The sequence below is a fragment of the Rhinolophus sinicus genome, linkage group LG07 (genome assembly GCF_036562045.2).
Source record: "Rhinolophus sinicus isolate RSC01 linkage group LG07, ASM3656204v1, whole genome shotgun sequence".
NCBI lineage: Eukaryota > Metazoa > Chordata > Mammalia > Chiroptera > Rhinolophidae > Rhinolophus > Rhinolophus sinicus.
The window spans coordinates 12,500,001-12,516,200 of record NC_133757.1 but is presented as its reverse complement, the minus strand read 5'-3'; the positions used below and the strand labels follow the sequence as shown (position 1 = coordinate 12,516,200).

General features: G+C 34.1%; 1 protein-coding gene across 1 annotated transcript in view; it reads left to right on the top strand.

Annotated features, from left to right (window-relative positions):
- ATRNL1 (attractin like 1) overlaps positions 1-16,200 on the top strand; it is a 564,648-nt gene that overhangs the window by 361,603 nt on the left and 186,845 nt on the right. The window contains exon 27 of the mRNA XM_019725236.2: positions 9,778-9,885. Within this exon, the coding sequence (XP_019580795.2) occupies positions 9,778-9,885 (108 nt within the window). The remainder of the gene's footprint in view (positions 1-9,777; positions 9,886-16,200) is intronic.

The following is a 16,200-nucleotide window of genomic DNA, read 5'->3' as shown; positions in this document are numbered from 1 at the left end:
TATTGTCATTTCAACAATCTTCACAGCATCTCCACCACGAGTAGTTTCCATCTCAAGAAACTATTTTCTTTGCTCATCCATAAGAAGCAACTCTTCATCTATTAAGGTTCTATCGTGAGATTGCAGCAATTCAGTCACATTCAGGCTCCACTTCTAATTCTAGCTCTCTAGCTATCTCCCCCACATCTGCATTTTCTTTTCCACTGAAGTCTTGAACCCCTCAACATTATCCAGGATAGTCTAAATCAACTTCTTCCAAACTCCTGTTAATGTTGATATTTTGACCTTTCCCCATGAATCACAAATGTTCTTAATGGCATCTAGAATTGAGAATCCTTTCCAGAAGGTTTTTCAATTTACTTTGCCCAGATCCATCAGAGGAATCACTATCTATGGCAGCTATAGCCGTATGAAATGTAGTTCTTATATAATAAGACTTGAAAATTGAAGTCACTCCTTGTTCCATGGGCTGCAGAATAGATGCTTAGTAGGCATGAAAACAACATTAATTTCATTGTACATCTCCATCAGAGCTCTTGGTTGGCTATAATATTTTGAAAGCAGTCTATTTTTTTTCTGAGCAATAAGTCTCCACAATGGGCTTAAAATATTCAGTAAGCCATGTTGTAAATAGATGTGCTTCCATCCAGGCTTTGTTTTTCCATTTCTAGAGCACAGGCAGAGTAGATTTACCATAATTCTTAAGGGCTCTGGGATTTTCAGAACAGTAAATGAGCGTTGGCTTCAACTTAAAAGTCACCAGCTGCATTAGCCCCTAATAAGATAGTTAGCCTGTCCCATGAAGCTTTGAAGCCGGGAATTGACTACCCCTCTCTAGCTATGAAAGTCCTAGATGGCATCTTCTTCCAATATAAGGCTGTTTTGTGTGCATTAAAAAATGTGTTGTTTAGTGTAGCTACCTGCATTAATTATCTTAGCTAGATCTTCTGGATAACTTGCTGGAGCTTCCACACCAGTATTTGCCTCTTCACCTTGCAGAGATGGCTTCTTTCCTTAAGCTTCACGAACCACCAACATCTGCTAGCTTCAGACGTTTCTTCTGTAGCTTCCTCACCTCTCTCAGCTTTCATAGAATTGAAGAGAGTTAGGGCCTTGCTCTGGACTAGGCTTTGGCTTAAGCAAATGTTGTTGCTGGTCTGATCTTCTATACAAACCACTAAAACGTTCTCCACATTAATGAGGCATTTTTAATTTCCTTCAAGTACACCTCTTTTGCATTCACAACTTGGCTGACTGTTTGGCGCATGAGCCTTAGCTCTCCCCCTATCTTGGCTTTCAACATGCCTTCCTCACTAAACTTAATCATTTCTAGCTTTTGATTTAAAGTGAGAGACGTGCAACTCTTCTTGTACTTGAATGCTTAGAGACCATTGTAGGGTTGTTAATAGTCCTACTTAAGTATTGCTGTGTCCTAGGGAATAGAGGGGCCAGAGGAGTTAGAGACAGAGATACTGGGATGGCCAGTCAGAACACACACTGCATTTAGTGATTAAGTTCACTGTCTTATGTAGGCACAGTTCATGACACCCCAAAACAAGGACAACAGTAACCTCAAAGATCACTGATCACATATCACCATAACAAGTATAATAATAATGAAAATTTTGAAATATTATGAGAATAATCAAAACATGACACAGAGAGATAAAGTGAGCAAACACTGTTGGATAAATGGCATCGATAGACTTGCCACAAACCTTCAATTTGTAAAAAATGCAATATCTGTGAAGTACAGTAAAGCAAGGCTAAATAAAACGAGGTATGCCTAAACTTCCTCCAACATCAGAATGTTCCCCCAGTTGTCTGCCTCCAGTAGATGGTCCAGAAGGGTCCTCGTATTTTTTTAATAGCATGGAAAAGCTTGCTGAATTGAATCAAGAATCACCTCATATATCAGTTCCTTGAAAAGTGTGACACACAGTTGGAGCTCAGTAAAAATTTTTCGATGAATGAATGATCACAGCCAAACTTATTTACCAAGTAAATCAAGATATAAAAGAACACTTGATCAAATTGCTCTAAGGATAGGCTTTTATTTTAAAAGAGAGAGAAAGCAAGAGAGAGGAGAGAGAGAGAGAGAGAGAGAGAGAGAGAGACAGAGAGAGAGACAGAGAGAGAGAGACAGAGAGAGAGACAGGTGGGCAGAAAATTCTGGCCAGGATTTTAGTCCAAACTCTTTCAGAGTCATCCATTAGAATGCCAAATAAAGAACTTCAGAATCTGCTTCTGTTCCTTAATGAAATTGCTTGACAAGGCAGTAAGACTTGACTGAGAATTACTTTGCGTTTATAAGTAGACCCATGCTGTTCAAACCCATATTGTTCAATGGTCCACTGTGCTTTTCAATCAGCGGTTAGCAATTTGTACATCTGACTTAAGTTATACTTAGATTTTCAACTGTCTAGGAGATCAGTGCCACGAACACCTGAGTTGTTCAAAGGTGAACTATATTTTCTTATTGCTAGTCAATGAAAAGATGTACCATATGACATACAGTCATACTTCTTTTCTTATTAGTAAAAATAAGATATGTTGACAACTATAAGATAAAACAAGTATACACAGATATATAATCTGCATAATCAAAGTTTTGTATGGAAGATCAACTATTTACTATTTTTAAGACACAAATTATTTCTTTTGAAAAAATATTCACAAGATGGAATTTTTCATTAATGCAGGCAACAGGTACACTGTTTATGAAACCAGGACTTGGCTATGCTGGGAAACGTTAGTATTTTATTTAGACGAAAGAGAAATTATGAACCTACTAATTCTTTCCTAATTTACTCCATAATATTAAAAGAAATATTGGGGATTATTAGCTATTTCTGGAGTGGATGTGAGATTTCATAGAGGTATTGTTTCATTTTTCTTTGTTTATACTACACCACAAACCAGCTTTATTTTTCCAAACAAAATAGTTTTTCAAGGTCCAATGAGATGAAACTTAACTGACTTAATAAGCAACCTTGTGGATGCTTCAAGATACAGCTTTCATATTTAAAAAAAAGAATTCGAATTTTGGCTAAGTTCTACCCCTTTTAAATCACACCTACTTTCCATGAACTTATAGTGATTGATATATAGCTATATACCTATATATCTATATATAGCTTTATCTATATATCTATATCTATATCTATATCTATATCTATATCTATATCTATATCTATATCTATATCTGGACTTGTCAGGCATACCTTCCATTTCCTTGGCTTTAAACTTCGATTGAGAAGAATTGTGCCATGTAAAAAGTATGGTTTTGTCTCCTGTCGTGTTTAATTAATGATGAATATATATGAGTCAGGAAGAGCTGTCATACTTTCTTTCATTAACTAAATTAACTTAAACAAAGACAGCCTATACTTAAAATGCCCACACTTATAAAAGTGAGATCTATTTTCTTTAATTCCTGTCAGTAGAAAACTTTTAAGACCTTATTCCGTGATAGTGATGGTGATGCTATCTGGCCGTACAATTTGTGCCGCTCTGCTTTTGAGAATATTGACACTTTTGGGAGATCCGCAAGACTTATTTAACATGGACCTTATGATCGAAATCCGTATGTAAGGCTGATATGGAGACAGAGTCATTCAGTGCAGCGCATAGGTGGCGTTGCACACAGAACCTCATAAACACCAAAGATTGAGAACCCCTGAGCTAGACGAAAGCAAGAAATAAAAGGAAATCTTAAAAATAGATGTTTGAGCTTTGATCTCGTTCTATCTTTGAGATCATTTTCAAGTTCTTATGTAGCAAATAGGGATGTGTCGGGGATTCTAAAGTAGTCTTGCTTTCAGAATTTATTCCATTCTGTTTTATTTTTCAGCATTAATATATGTTGATAGATTTGTTTGTTGAAAGAATTTAGGGAACTCGGGGGGTTACATTTTGGTTCTGGATGACGGACAATTAGCTTCCAAAGAGAGCAGTAAGTTAAATAATTAAACCCACTGAAACTGCAAAACATTTTTGAGGAAAAGTATCATCTATTAGAGACATATTCGTAAGGCTTTCTCATGCTCATCTGTTTCCTCTCTAGAGGACTGTGGTATACGCATGGGTGGAAGAATCTCTGGCCTCAAGGATCTGTGAGGACCCTTGTGGGTCTAAGGAAGTAGCAAGACTGTGTCTTAGTCATATCAGTTATATGCTTGGTATTATCCAATGACAACAAAGACCCTCATTTGCTGACACTGTGTAATCCTTATCTTGGCCTTTTATGTGTGAGTTTCAGTTTTAATTTTAGTTTGATTTACAATATATTTACTTTGAATTATAATATATATAGCTTTATGCATAGTCATAAGTACACTCTCATACATACTCACATACTGACATGCCTGTGTAATGTTTATGTGTACAAGCTGATATAAGGTTTAGCATTTTAGGGGACATATTGAAATTTATTTCAGAAAGTATAGATATTTTCCATTCTTCTCTCCTTCCTCTGTCTGGTAGGTAGCAGGCCTGATGATAATAAAAGCAAGTTTTGGTTTTGGCACGTCACTGCTCAAACAGCAACCCTGAATACCTGAACAACCTACCTGGAAAATCTGCTATGGCCAGTTAATAACTGAAGACATTTTGCTGTCAAATAATGAAGAAAAACTGAATAAGTTCAGGGTTTAATGGAATCTTCTGAATGATGAGAACCCTTATGGGCAGTCACTGAAATTTATTTTGCAAGTTTATACAAATATTGCAAAAATACCAACTGACAAATTTCAAAAATTATTGGAAGTGAATAATTTCAGTAAACTCAGTTAATACCTATAAAGAAGCTGTGAGAAAAAGTTTCATTTTAAAGTAAACAATGCTATTTCAAGAGTAACATAGTCCTGGTCAGTCAAAGGGTGGAGAGGCTAGGGAAAAAGCAACTGAATTAACCTAAAGATAGATGTTAATGACAAGCCACTCCCATAAGATGTTAACACCAGTGTCCACAAAAACCACTTCAGACTGGAAGACGACAAATGATAGATTCCCAGTATTCTGAATAAGAGTTTGAGGGCTGTGCCTTGCAGATTTAATTATATAGAATGATGAATATTACACTTCCTAATGAAATGATGCTACCAGGTATTGCCACTTCTCTTTACTTCCCTCTACCATCCTAACTCAAAGAATAAAAAGCGATTGTTCTATGTTAAATGTGTTTGTTAATAAAATAAATACTCTTTTTTTATGAAATGTTCCTTAATCTCTAATTCAAACGCTTTGCTCCTGTTATGATGTAAGCTCAAGAGTAATACTAAATCATTTTAATTGCTCCTTTTATACCTTTCCAAAAACTTAGGAATATAATTTTTATTGAAAATATAAATGAATGCATTATGACAACTTTATGGCAGTGTTTTTCATAATCTTTTCAGTGTCGCAATAAGGTAGGTGAGGAGTAATATGAAACCTGATGTTGAGTTGAAATACAGGTCCACAAAATTGCTGCGTTCTAAAAAAATCAGTATCCACTTAGTTTGGAGGATAAGACATAAATTCTAAAATATTAAAGGACATATAATATTTTAAAGGCTAATTCATAATTAAAATAAGTTTTATCATAAAGGCTAATTCATAATTAAAATAAGTTTTATCATAACTTGCCTTCATTCACATTTGATTGCTACAGAATTATATACTTTAACCCACCCATTCATTGTCCATTCATCAAATACTGTTAACTACCAACTACGAAGTGCGATAGGGAAAAAATAAATAAATAAAAACAAATTTTTGCCTTAAAGAAAATTTCAGAAAAGCATGAAGATATAAAGACATTGCATCACATAATAGCATAACATAATAGCATAGCATAATGTAAAAGACATGGCATAATGTAATAAATAATTCATAGGCAAGATGACCACTTCATACTTAGGGTGGGATAGAAGGATAATCGGAGATGGGAGAGAAAGATCAATAGAACCTAGACACGGGAGGAAGGAGACATAAAGATAATTGGGGACAGCATTTAATTACCGTTTTGTTTTGTGTATGTAGTTTTTTAAATTATTTTCCTAAACTCTATTAGTTGTATGCCTTTGTGGTGGTTGGAAAGGTGGCCAGCATAAAATTTGGAGAATGATACAATATTTGAAGAAGTTGTATTGAATGGAAGACTCATCGTGTATGTATTAGGTTGGTGCAAAAGTAATTGCGGTTTTTACAATTATTTTTAACCTATTAAACCACAATTACTTTTGCATCAACCTAATGCATTGATAGAAATTTAATGAGTATTCCTGGTTGCCATATTTAAGCATGGATTTTCATATTGTTTTTGATTTCTTGGTTTGTTTTACAAGAGATTTTGACTAATAGAACAGTTATGAACAACAAACATGATATTAAGAACATCAGTTTAATTTTTAAATTTTCTTCACAGTAATATTTGTGGCAGCATGATTATAATCTGTTGTATTATGATCAATTTGTTTGCTTGGCTTTATATTTCTACTGAATAATTGGCAATAGCAGATTAGTTATGAAACAGATCATCTGTTATATGGCTTCTTACGGATATACAAAATGTTAAACTTCATTTTATATAAAAATCATAATCATAAAATAAATTATTTTTGAAACATATTAAGAAAGTACTCTATATTCTCCTAATTTTCAGGTTGAGTTTGTATCATTCTTCGTTGCAATTGGCAGAAAGTAGTTCCAAATTTTTATTTATTTTACCACAATCATGACATTTTCCAATTGTCTCCTAAATTTGCAACATTGTCAAGGGAAACTAATAGAACAAAATGTGTCACTAGTGCTGATGAAAATGGGCCTGTGGCAATTTGTGTGCTTGTTCAAAGGCAAAATTAGCCCTTGAAATTTAACCTAATAATTGTACCGGTGAACGGTTACTGAGCGCTCACAATGCACAGCCTCTGTGTTGAGCAATCCAAGTGCATTATCTCTTTCATCCCAACCCTACAATAGTACTGGTTTTCCAATTTCATAGAGAGAAAGAATAAGCATTAGAAAGGTCTAAAAGGTAATTTGGTTTCGGTCTAATAGGTAGTAGGTGGAGAAGCTGGGACTGCAAACAGCCCTCTGAGGTGTAGGTGTGGGCACCGTTAATATCCCCACTTTACAGATGAGAAACATTGAGACTCAGAGAAGTCTCAATAATTTGGTAAAGCTCAAAACAGCTAGTAAGTGAAAAAACTGGTATTCCAGCACAGACCCTTTGAACTCCATAGCCTGGCTATATCACCTGTCAGTATTTATCCTAAATTTTGACAAAATTCAAGTTGTAAGCTTCAAGTTTTCGTCTCCTTTGTTCTAACAGAGAAGGGGTAGAAATCTGGAAGTAATGCATACAGATGTGAACTGGCAAGAGAGAGGACAATTATTAAGGATATACAGCTGAGAGCCAGAAATTAGTAGCGAGGAAAATCTCACTTTATTCCATTTTATCATTTGAGGCCATCACATCAAAGCAAGAAGTTTTCAGGAAAAAGTGATTTACCATTCCAAAGTTTCATAGTCAGAACATTTACATTAGTTTCCCAAAGACAGAAACTCAGTAAGTCAGCCAGAGTCCATGAACCAGTCCCCTGCTAAGTGACCTGGAATAAATTCATTTGGCTAATTCCCTGTTTGTATCCTTTCCTGTACACTACCTTCTACCCTAAGATTTTTATTTTACCACATCTTGTTTTACAAACTATAGCGTCATGATCCTGGGCAAGAACACTGTTTTTCTTTTTTGTAAAGAGTACTGTAGTAGGCATTCAGTTCTTAAAAAGTGATGGAAATTCAAGCTCAGAACACAAGCTGAAATCTTTAAAAAATACTTTTGTATTCTTATAAAGAAAGAAATGAACAAAAATATGACTGTCACTGATAGTTCTTTATTATGCTGGCTGGGTATCACAATAATATATTCTGGAAAATTCTATTCTTTGTCAAAAATACTGAATTTGCAATATTCATAGATTTATATCACAATTTGTGGTGTTGAGTATTCATTAATTATATTTTATAGCCCTTTTAGGTATAGGGAAAAGGTAAGATGATGAAACAAAATCTGTTCATTTTGTTAAAAATCATATGTGAGCTGCCATTTGTAAGCGAGAACTAGTATAAATGAAGAAATGTTTTAATACAAATGTTAAAAAATTGTGTTCAAACCCAAACTATAATTTACAGTTTTCATAAGGCTATCTGTGCATTACTATAGGAAAGGTACGCTGTATATTTGTGAGTGAGTGTGTGTGTGTGTGTGTTTACGAGAGACAAAGAGCCTGGTGTTTTCTATACTTAGTATCCCATGGCATTTGAAATAACATTAACTTTGTATTTTCATAGACACAGTATTCAGATCGATTGGCCGCTCCTATTGAGAGAGGCACAAACAAGATTCTATCTGCCAGCAGCTGTATTTTTAATAATATGATTTTGAGTTTATATTAAAGAGAATAATTTGGTGGTTTAGATCATATTTTACTTTAAATAAGTTTTTAGTATGTCTTCATTGCTTCTAATACATACATATATATATATATATATTACAAAAAACTATTACTCCGTACTAGTTGTATTATTTCTGTCCCCTATTGACATGTGGATGTTCTCTTTTTAATAACAAAGCAAGGCCTTCAATTATATTTTAGGTGCGCATTTCATGACCACTGCCACTGCTGTGTCACAAGTGTTAAAACAGAATGTTAAATAACAAACTGCCGTCCAGTGTTGGCTTTTGTTCCTAAAAGGGGATTGTAATGAATGATGTGTCAGTGCTGTATATATTTATTCAGAGACCAGTTGTTAACATTTTAAGTTAACGCCAGTGAATTTAAAAAGTCTCAGTGCCTAACGAAGCCATTTATTGTGTTCAAGGATTTTGCCTTTCTTCAATGATATGATTTTCTTCTCATTCGAAAGGGTATTTAATGGCATTGCTCATCCACTTTTAAAATTTAATAATAATTTTATTAGCTGTATAGAATGAGAAGGGCAAGATTTGCAATATCTAGTGCTGGTCATCATTTTTTTCTTATCATGACTTAATGAATATTGTAATTACAAAGAGAGGCAGAAACATAAATTAGGTTAGAAGTTGGTTGGGACTTGCTCATTCATTGGTGTGAGTTTGGCCAAGGCCCAGAATAGGCACAAGGAGGAAAAAGAAAAACAAATAGTTGGGGGTGAAGCCCGGGCCCCCAATTTTTGCAACCTACTAATCATCCTCATTTTAAATAATGAACACAGAGGCTTTGAATAAAGTTATAAATGCTGCCTATTTCAATTGCTGCTGGTTCCCTAGCAATTGGCAGGGAATCTTGACAACTTACAAAACTTAGTTTTGGAAGGTATACGTATGTTCCTTTAATCTATTAATGCATTCTGACAACTTCTCATGATCTTTTCTTAAACATTTTTACTGTTATTTACTTTCAGCTGAGACAAAAGCATGAGCTAGAAGTGCTAGCATAATAGCACTTCTTCCTTAAGTAGCACCTCTCACCTGAAGTTTCCGAAATGCTTTTGAGTCCATTTCTTTAGACTTGTGTCAAGGAGGTCAGGGGAAAAGTGCTGTGCAGGTACCACACATTTAAAGCCTCTGTGGAAATATACCACAGGCCTTGGTGAGAAAAGACTTTTCATTTTTCGTGATCTAGATATGGATATATGTATTAGGTGATTCCTAAATTTTGAGTGCCATTTGTTCACCCTGGAACCAGATATTGTTGAATTTAATGTGGTTTTCAATTTATTTTAAAACAAATCATTTTTCATTCCCCCCAGCAACTGCTTCGAGAACGACAGCAGATGGCCAGCCGTCCCTTTGCTTCCGTTGACGTAGCACTGGAAGTAGGAGCCGAACAAGCAGACTTTCTGCGAGGGCCATTAGAGGTAGGAACAGTGGTGCTGAAAGGGGACCACTGTGATTTGCATATTTATATTGCTTCTCTAATCTGCATCTGCTTGTGAAGCCAAACAGAGTCTGATTATCTAGAGCTGACAAGATTCAGCTACATATATTATGCCATTTTCAAGGCACATAGTTTTAATAATATGACATGAGCTGCAACAAAAGCCACTAGAGAATCTATTAGCCTTGGCAAGAGTGACATACTGCTCACCTGACAGCCTTTCCCTGACAGCCAGGAATTTAAGATATAGGTATAATGAAAGAAACAGTCCCTTTATTCAATGCCTGGAGTGTCCAGTGCCCCTTAGTTAACAATTCACAGTTACCTTTATTAACAAAAGGTGACTAGAAAAGGTGGGTGAAGATGAGTTGCATTTTAATTACATAGTTTCATGTTTAATGTTGAGAATTGTAGAATACAGTGAATATTTTTCTTTGTGGTAATGACAGTATTGGTGTATTATTTTATTGCGAGAGCAGAAATAGAGTATAGTGAAAGATAAATCATTATGTGCAAGTAAATGTGGTATTAGAATCCTGAAATAATGTATGAAATGGTTTCTGAAAATAATAATCTCCAAACAGGAAAAATCCACAGATTCTAATTAGTGACTAATGAAAGCATTTTAAGGCATAGTAATTTAATTGTATGTGTATGTTTATTATTTTAATTTATGTTTTGTATATAGTAAAATGTTTAAGTAGGAAGATTTAGAAGCACTATAGAGTGGAACATTTTTATTCCCTTTTATAAAAATACCCTCATGTGACTAATTTCGTGTTGCTATTTTCATATTTTGCTTTTCTTCAAGGAAAGCAAAGAATGTAAAAATAGACACTTTCAAACACCTAAGTAGACATATAATTGATTCTGTCTACTGCATTTTTGATTATTGTGACAAAAAATTAAACCAAATCAGACCTCATGGATGCTATACAAAGGGCCAGTACTTAGAAAACATTTCCTTATTAATGTTTTTTTAGCTTTTGTGCTTTTGATTTTTTTACTACAGTAGATCACAGGTTGCCATGTCAGTTTAGAACATTAGGAAGTTTATATCTGCCATTACTTGGGGAGAAATTAGAAGAGAGACAGAATGATGAAATGAAAGTTAATTTCATTTTGACCTCTTCTTTCAAATGACTTTAGTAAAAAAAACTTTAACAAATAGAAAACCTGGACCTATTTCAATCCAACTTACTTTTTCTCCCTCATCTGTTTAAAACATTCTCAGATACAGCTAAAACTCAAGTAACAAGAAATAAATGAATGTAAAAAGTACATACAAAGACCAAGGAGGAAAAGGAGTAATCAAAGAACCGAAAAACTCAGAAACTTACAGAACAAATGTAGTTAACATATATTCACATATGTGTCACCATGGTTTGTCAGTTGCTGCTTAACAGTGTTCAGTACTGTATTGTTACCTGTATCCCTGCTGCTAATCATTTTATCTCTTTGCTTTATTTTTGTCCGATTTTTCCTTCCTTCTTTATCATTGTGATGGTTTTTAACCTTGAATTTTTATTTTGTAGAGTTTAAAATTTTCTCCCTCTCCTTTCTTTTCGTTCACATTTGCCTGGTAGTCCTTCTTTTATTCCTTTATTTGCATCTTCTTTTCCTTTTGTTTTACACCGATTCTTTGCAGAAAAGACTGCTAGCTTTTTATTTTCTAACTCACTCTGTGAATCTGTCTTGTGCTTGGTAAGCTTAATCTTTTTACATTGACAATAATTAATATTCTACCAAGGCTCATTTTAGCTACTCCATTGTGTGTGTGTGGTGGTGTTACAAGCTTTGCTGCCATGTGGTTCTTACACCCAGCTTCTTTCATATAAATTGATTTTTTCTACTAAATTGAGTATTTCATATTCTGTTTCTATATTTTCATTGTTACCCTTTCTCCAGATTCATAGCGATGCTTATTTTGCTCTATCAATCTCTAAAGTTTATCAATACATTATCCTGCCCTGTCTATCTCAAACAAAATCAATACTTTAGCACACGCTAAACCGCCTCTGTTCCTCCCATCCTATGTCAATCACTTGGAATTATTGATCCAGATTTTATACATATACTTTTTTATTATAGCATATTTAAATAACAATGAACTCTCTTTTATGTTTTCTAGCTAGTGTTTTGAACATGGATTTCTTTCATTTTTCACTCGAGTAAATCCTCCAAAAGATTTTTTCAAAGAGAAATTTTATCTGGCATATTCTTTGAGACCTTAAATGCCTATCAATATATTTATTTCATCCTCACATTGTAAATAACAGTTTAATTAGATATGAAATTCCATTTCAAAGTTCTCTTCCTTGAAACTTTGAAGACAGTACTCCATTGTTTAAAATCTGATGTCTGTTTGATTCTTTGTCCTTTGTAAGTGATCTCCATTTTCTCTCTGGCATCTTTCAGAATTTTCTCTTGTTTCTCAATATTCTGAAATTTCTCTCTGATGTTTGTATGTTGTTATGCTATTTGGCACTCTATGCACCCTTTAAATCTGTAGATCTCTGCTTTGAATAATTCTGGCTAATTTTTGGTTACTCTTTCCTTAAATATTTCTGACTGTATTCTCTCTCCTGAAATTCCTACTAGATACCCTTGACACTTCTTTTGTCATCTGTGTTTCTGTTTCTTAATTTATCTCTCATTATTTCTACTTTTTAAAAATCTCTTCTTAATGCCTCTGGGATATTGCTCAACCTAGCATTCCAGCCTACTGATTTTTTTTTAGAGTGTATCCTTTCTGCTCTTTAACCCACTAATAATTGACCTCCTATTGACAATTACATATTTTGTTGTTAATGCCTACAGTTGATTTTTATTCATAACTGCTTGTGGATGCATCATATTTCAATACCCTCCCTTATCTTTCTGTAATCATTACTATATTTAGTTTAAATATTACTCCATGTCTTCCATTGTGGTTGACTTCCTTTGGTATAGATTGCTTCATTTTTCTGTGTCTTTCATGCTTCTTACAGCCTTCAGAGGTCTCCTTTATTTTCTCTGTGTACATATATTTTAATTTAGTTACTAACATCCACGTTAGAAAAGGGACTCTAGATTCTCCTCTTACAGGTAACTTAGCTGTTGGAGGGGAGGAAGCTGTCCTTCGTGTACGGTCTGGTTAACAATCACAGCTACTCATTTGCCACAGTGTCCCTTTGACTATGGAGAACTTTCTAGTCCCCATTCCCCAACATTATTTTTATCACATGGTAGCCTATCTCTGATGTAATTGCAGGTCAGCAGTTGAGGTGGGAGAAGTGCGTGCTTAGTGGTTGTCTAGCTTCCTGCAGGTATGGTTGTGGGATTATTCACCCAAGCTGAGCTCTAGAGCTTCTGTCATTAGTTTGCAGTCTTAGGAAGGCACTGGAAGGTTCTGTTGCTTTCCTGCCTGGCTGCAGGTGTCAATCCATCCAGGACAGTGTGACTCTGGCCCTCTACTAGCCCATGTCACCACTTACGCCTTACAAAAGGTGTAACCACTTTCTATCTTTTCAAGTGTTTCTTCAAGATTTTTGTATGACTTGCTGAGTATGTTTTGAGAGTTAACCTTCCTATTTCTTATATGTTATCTCCTTTTTTGATCGTAGGGGAGGCGACAAATGGTTCATTCTAGTTTGTCACTTGTTGGCAGCATATGTGCAAGTGCTTTGTATTCCATAAATTACTATGTTAGTGTTGGCAGTTGTGTTATTTTTCTCACCTTTATTATTTATATAAATAGCTGGCATGCTTCTGTTTCATTTGTAGCACTTTTTTTTTTTCTAGTGAAATGTCAAAGAAGGAAAATATTCACCTGCACAGTTTCACTTAGAAAGCTCTTTGTTTGGGAATCAAGTCATACTTATTCATGTATAATACTTCCGTGCTTTCGGTAACAGCTTTATTAAAATGTAATTCATATGCCATACAATTCATTAATTTAAGTTGTACAATTTGATAGTTTTTAGTATATGCAGAGTTGTGTAGCCATCACTAAAATTAATTTTAGGACATTTTCATCATCCCCAAAAGAAACCACATGCCCCCAGCCTCCCAGTTGCTCTCAGCCTTCTCCCTCAGCCATAGGCCAACATTAATCTACTTTTTCTCTTTGTAGATTTCCCTATTCTATTTCACATAAAAGAATCATACAATGTGTGGTCTTTTGTGTCTATTCACTTAGCATAATGTGGTAAGCCTTCATCTCTATGGTGGCATGTATCAGTAGTTCATTCCTTTTTATTGCCAAACAATTTTCAATTGAATGAATATAGCACTTTTTTTTTTTTTATACATTCATCAGTTCATGAACATCTGAATTTTCACTTTTGGGGTATTCAGGAAAAATGTTACAATGAACGTTTGTGTACAATTTTCCATGTGGGTTTATGTTTCTATTTCTTTTGGGTATGTAACTAAGAATGGAATTGCTGGGTCATGTGGTAATTTTTCATTACTGTTGAAAAGACTTTTTTTCCCCCATTGGATGATCTTGGGATCCTTGTTGAAAATTGATTCACCATAAATGTGAGGATTTATTTCTCGACTCTCAATGCTGTTCCGTTGTTCTATAGGTCTATTATATGACAGTAGCTTTGTAATAAGTTTTGGAATTAGAAAATGTGAGTGTCCGAACTTTGTTCTTTTTCAAGATTGTTTTGCTTCTTCTGGGTCCCTTGAATTCCACTTAAATTTTAGGATCTCTATGTCATTTCCTACAAAGAAGCTCGCTTGTATTTTGATAGGGAATCTATAGATGAATTTGAGGGAATATATAGTGTTTTAACATTCACTTTATTAAAGTGGTATTTTTGTTAATTGAGTACCTCCATGCTCCATGCTCAAAATCCTAAATTCATTATCAGATTTCCTTCATCTTGGTAAATAATCATGAGTTCTGAAATTAAAAATTCCTTATAGTCATATATATTCAGTGATCTCTATTAAATTGGCAACTTAGAAACTTTTTGAAAATTCAAGTTGTAGACATTATTATTCAGTAGAATTTTTAGAGCTTAAATTGTTTGTTTACTTCTTCCTGTAAAAATTAAACATCAAAAGTAAATCTTAGCAGCTAATTGCTAATTTCTTTCTTTGACATACTTTAGAAAACAATAGAGGTAGAAGCAAAATATTTAATATTATATTTTATTTTCTTCTTTGCTGAGCATTTTGTAATAATTACTATTAATTAGAGGTTATCTAGCTGACATATATTCATATACATATGCATATATATGTGAGATTTATTTTCCATTATTACTGTTCATTCAAAGCTGTCCCAAATCTCTTTTTTTATATACATGATTTAGTAGGATGTGGTTTATTGATTTCTGTACATACTGAATTCTGAAACCTAGTTCTTTTCTGAAATAACATTGAGGATTTTATTTAAACCTAAAAATCAAAGTAATTTTAAAGTTCCTCTGTTGGCTTTTTCTTAAAAGTCAGTGTTTAAATTTACCACAAAGCTATGGGTTAGCTGGCAATTACTGTTCTGTAATATTTTTTGAGTATTTGTAATGTGGTAAGTTAAGGAATCTCTGTCTTTTAAATTAAATTTGACTCTTATGTGCCACCCTGAATTCTACATCTTACAATCATGGGGAGAATGTAAGATGTGATATGACATGAATTACCTTTGATACATCTGTAGATAATTGTGTATTGCTCTATACAGACATGTCCTGTTCTATGAAATAAATGTGTTCCTGAAAATTTTTATGTATAACTTAATTGTAATTTTTAATGAATGAGGAGTATTGAGTAGGACCTTTGTGTAGGTGACATCCTAGGTGTCGAACCCTTTGTGAATGAAGAAAGATTGACTAATCACCCTCTAAATTATCTGTTAGGACTCTGAATCACTGTATTTTCCTATATTATAGTGCCAAATTAAAATACATTTTAATAAAGGCACTTAGAGTATAACTTTATATACAAACACATTTATTAGTGTATTTTATAGTTATCTTGAAAAGAGGATTATTTTCGTAGTAATTGTGTAATCTGTAGTACATATTTGTCATTTTTTCTTCCACCAAGAGATAACATGGTAATTTATGGTGCTCGTTCAACGCGTTTTTATGGAATGTTTCTATGTGTCAGGCACTTCCTAAGCACTTGAAACACATCAGGGAACATAGAAAACACCATCCTCCTGAGTTTGTAGTCTAGCAGGAGAAAGTAACGTATTTAATACATTAGGAGGTGATAAGTGCAATGGAAACAGAAGAAATAAAGCAGGAAAGGATTTGGGGAGTGCTTTGTGGAGATGAGAGAGATGGTGCTCTGTTGG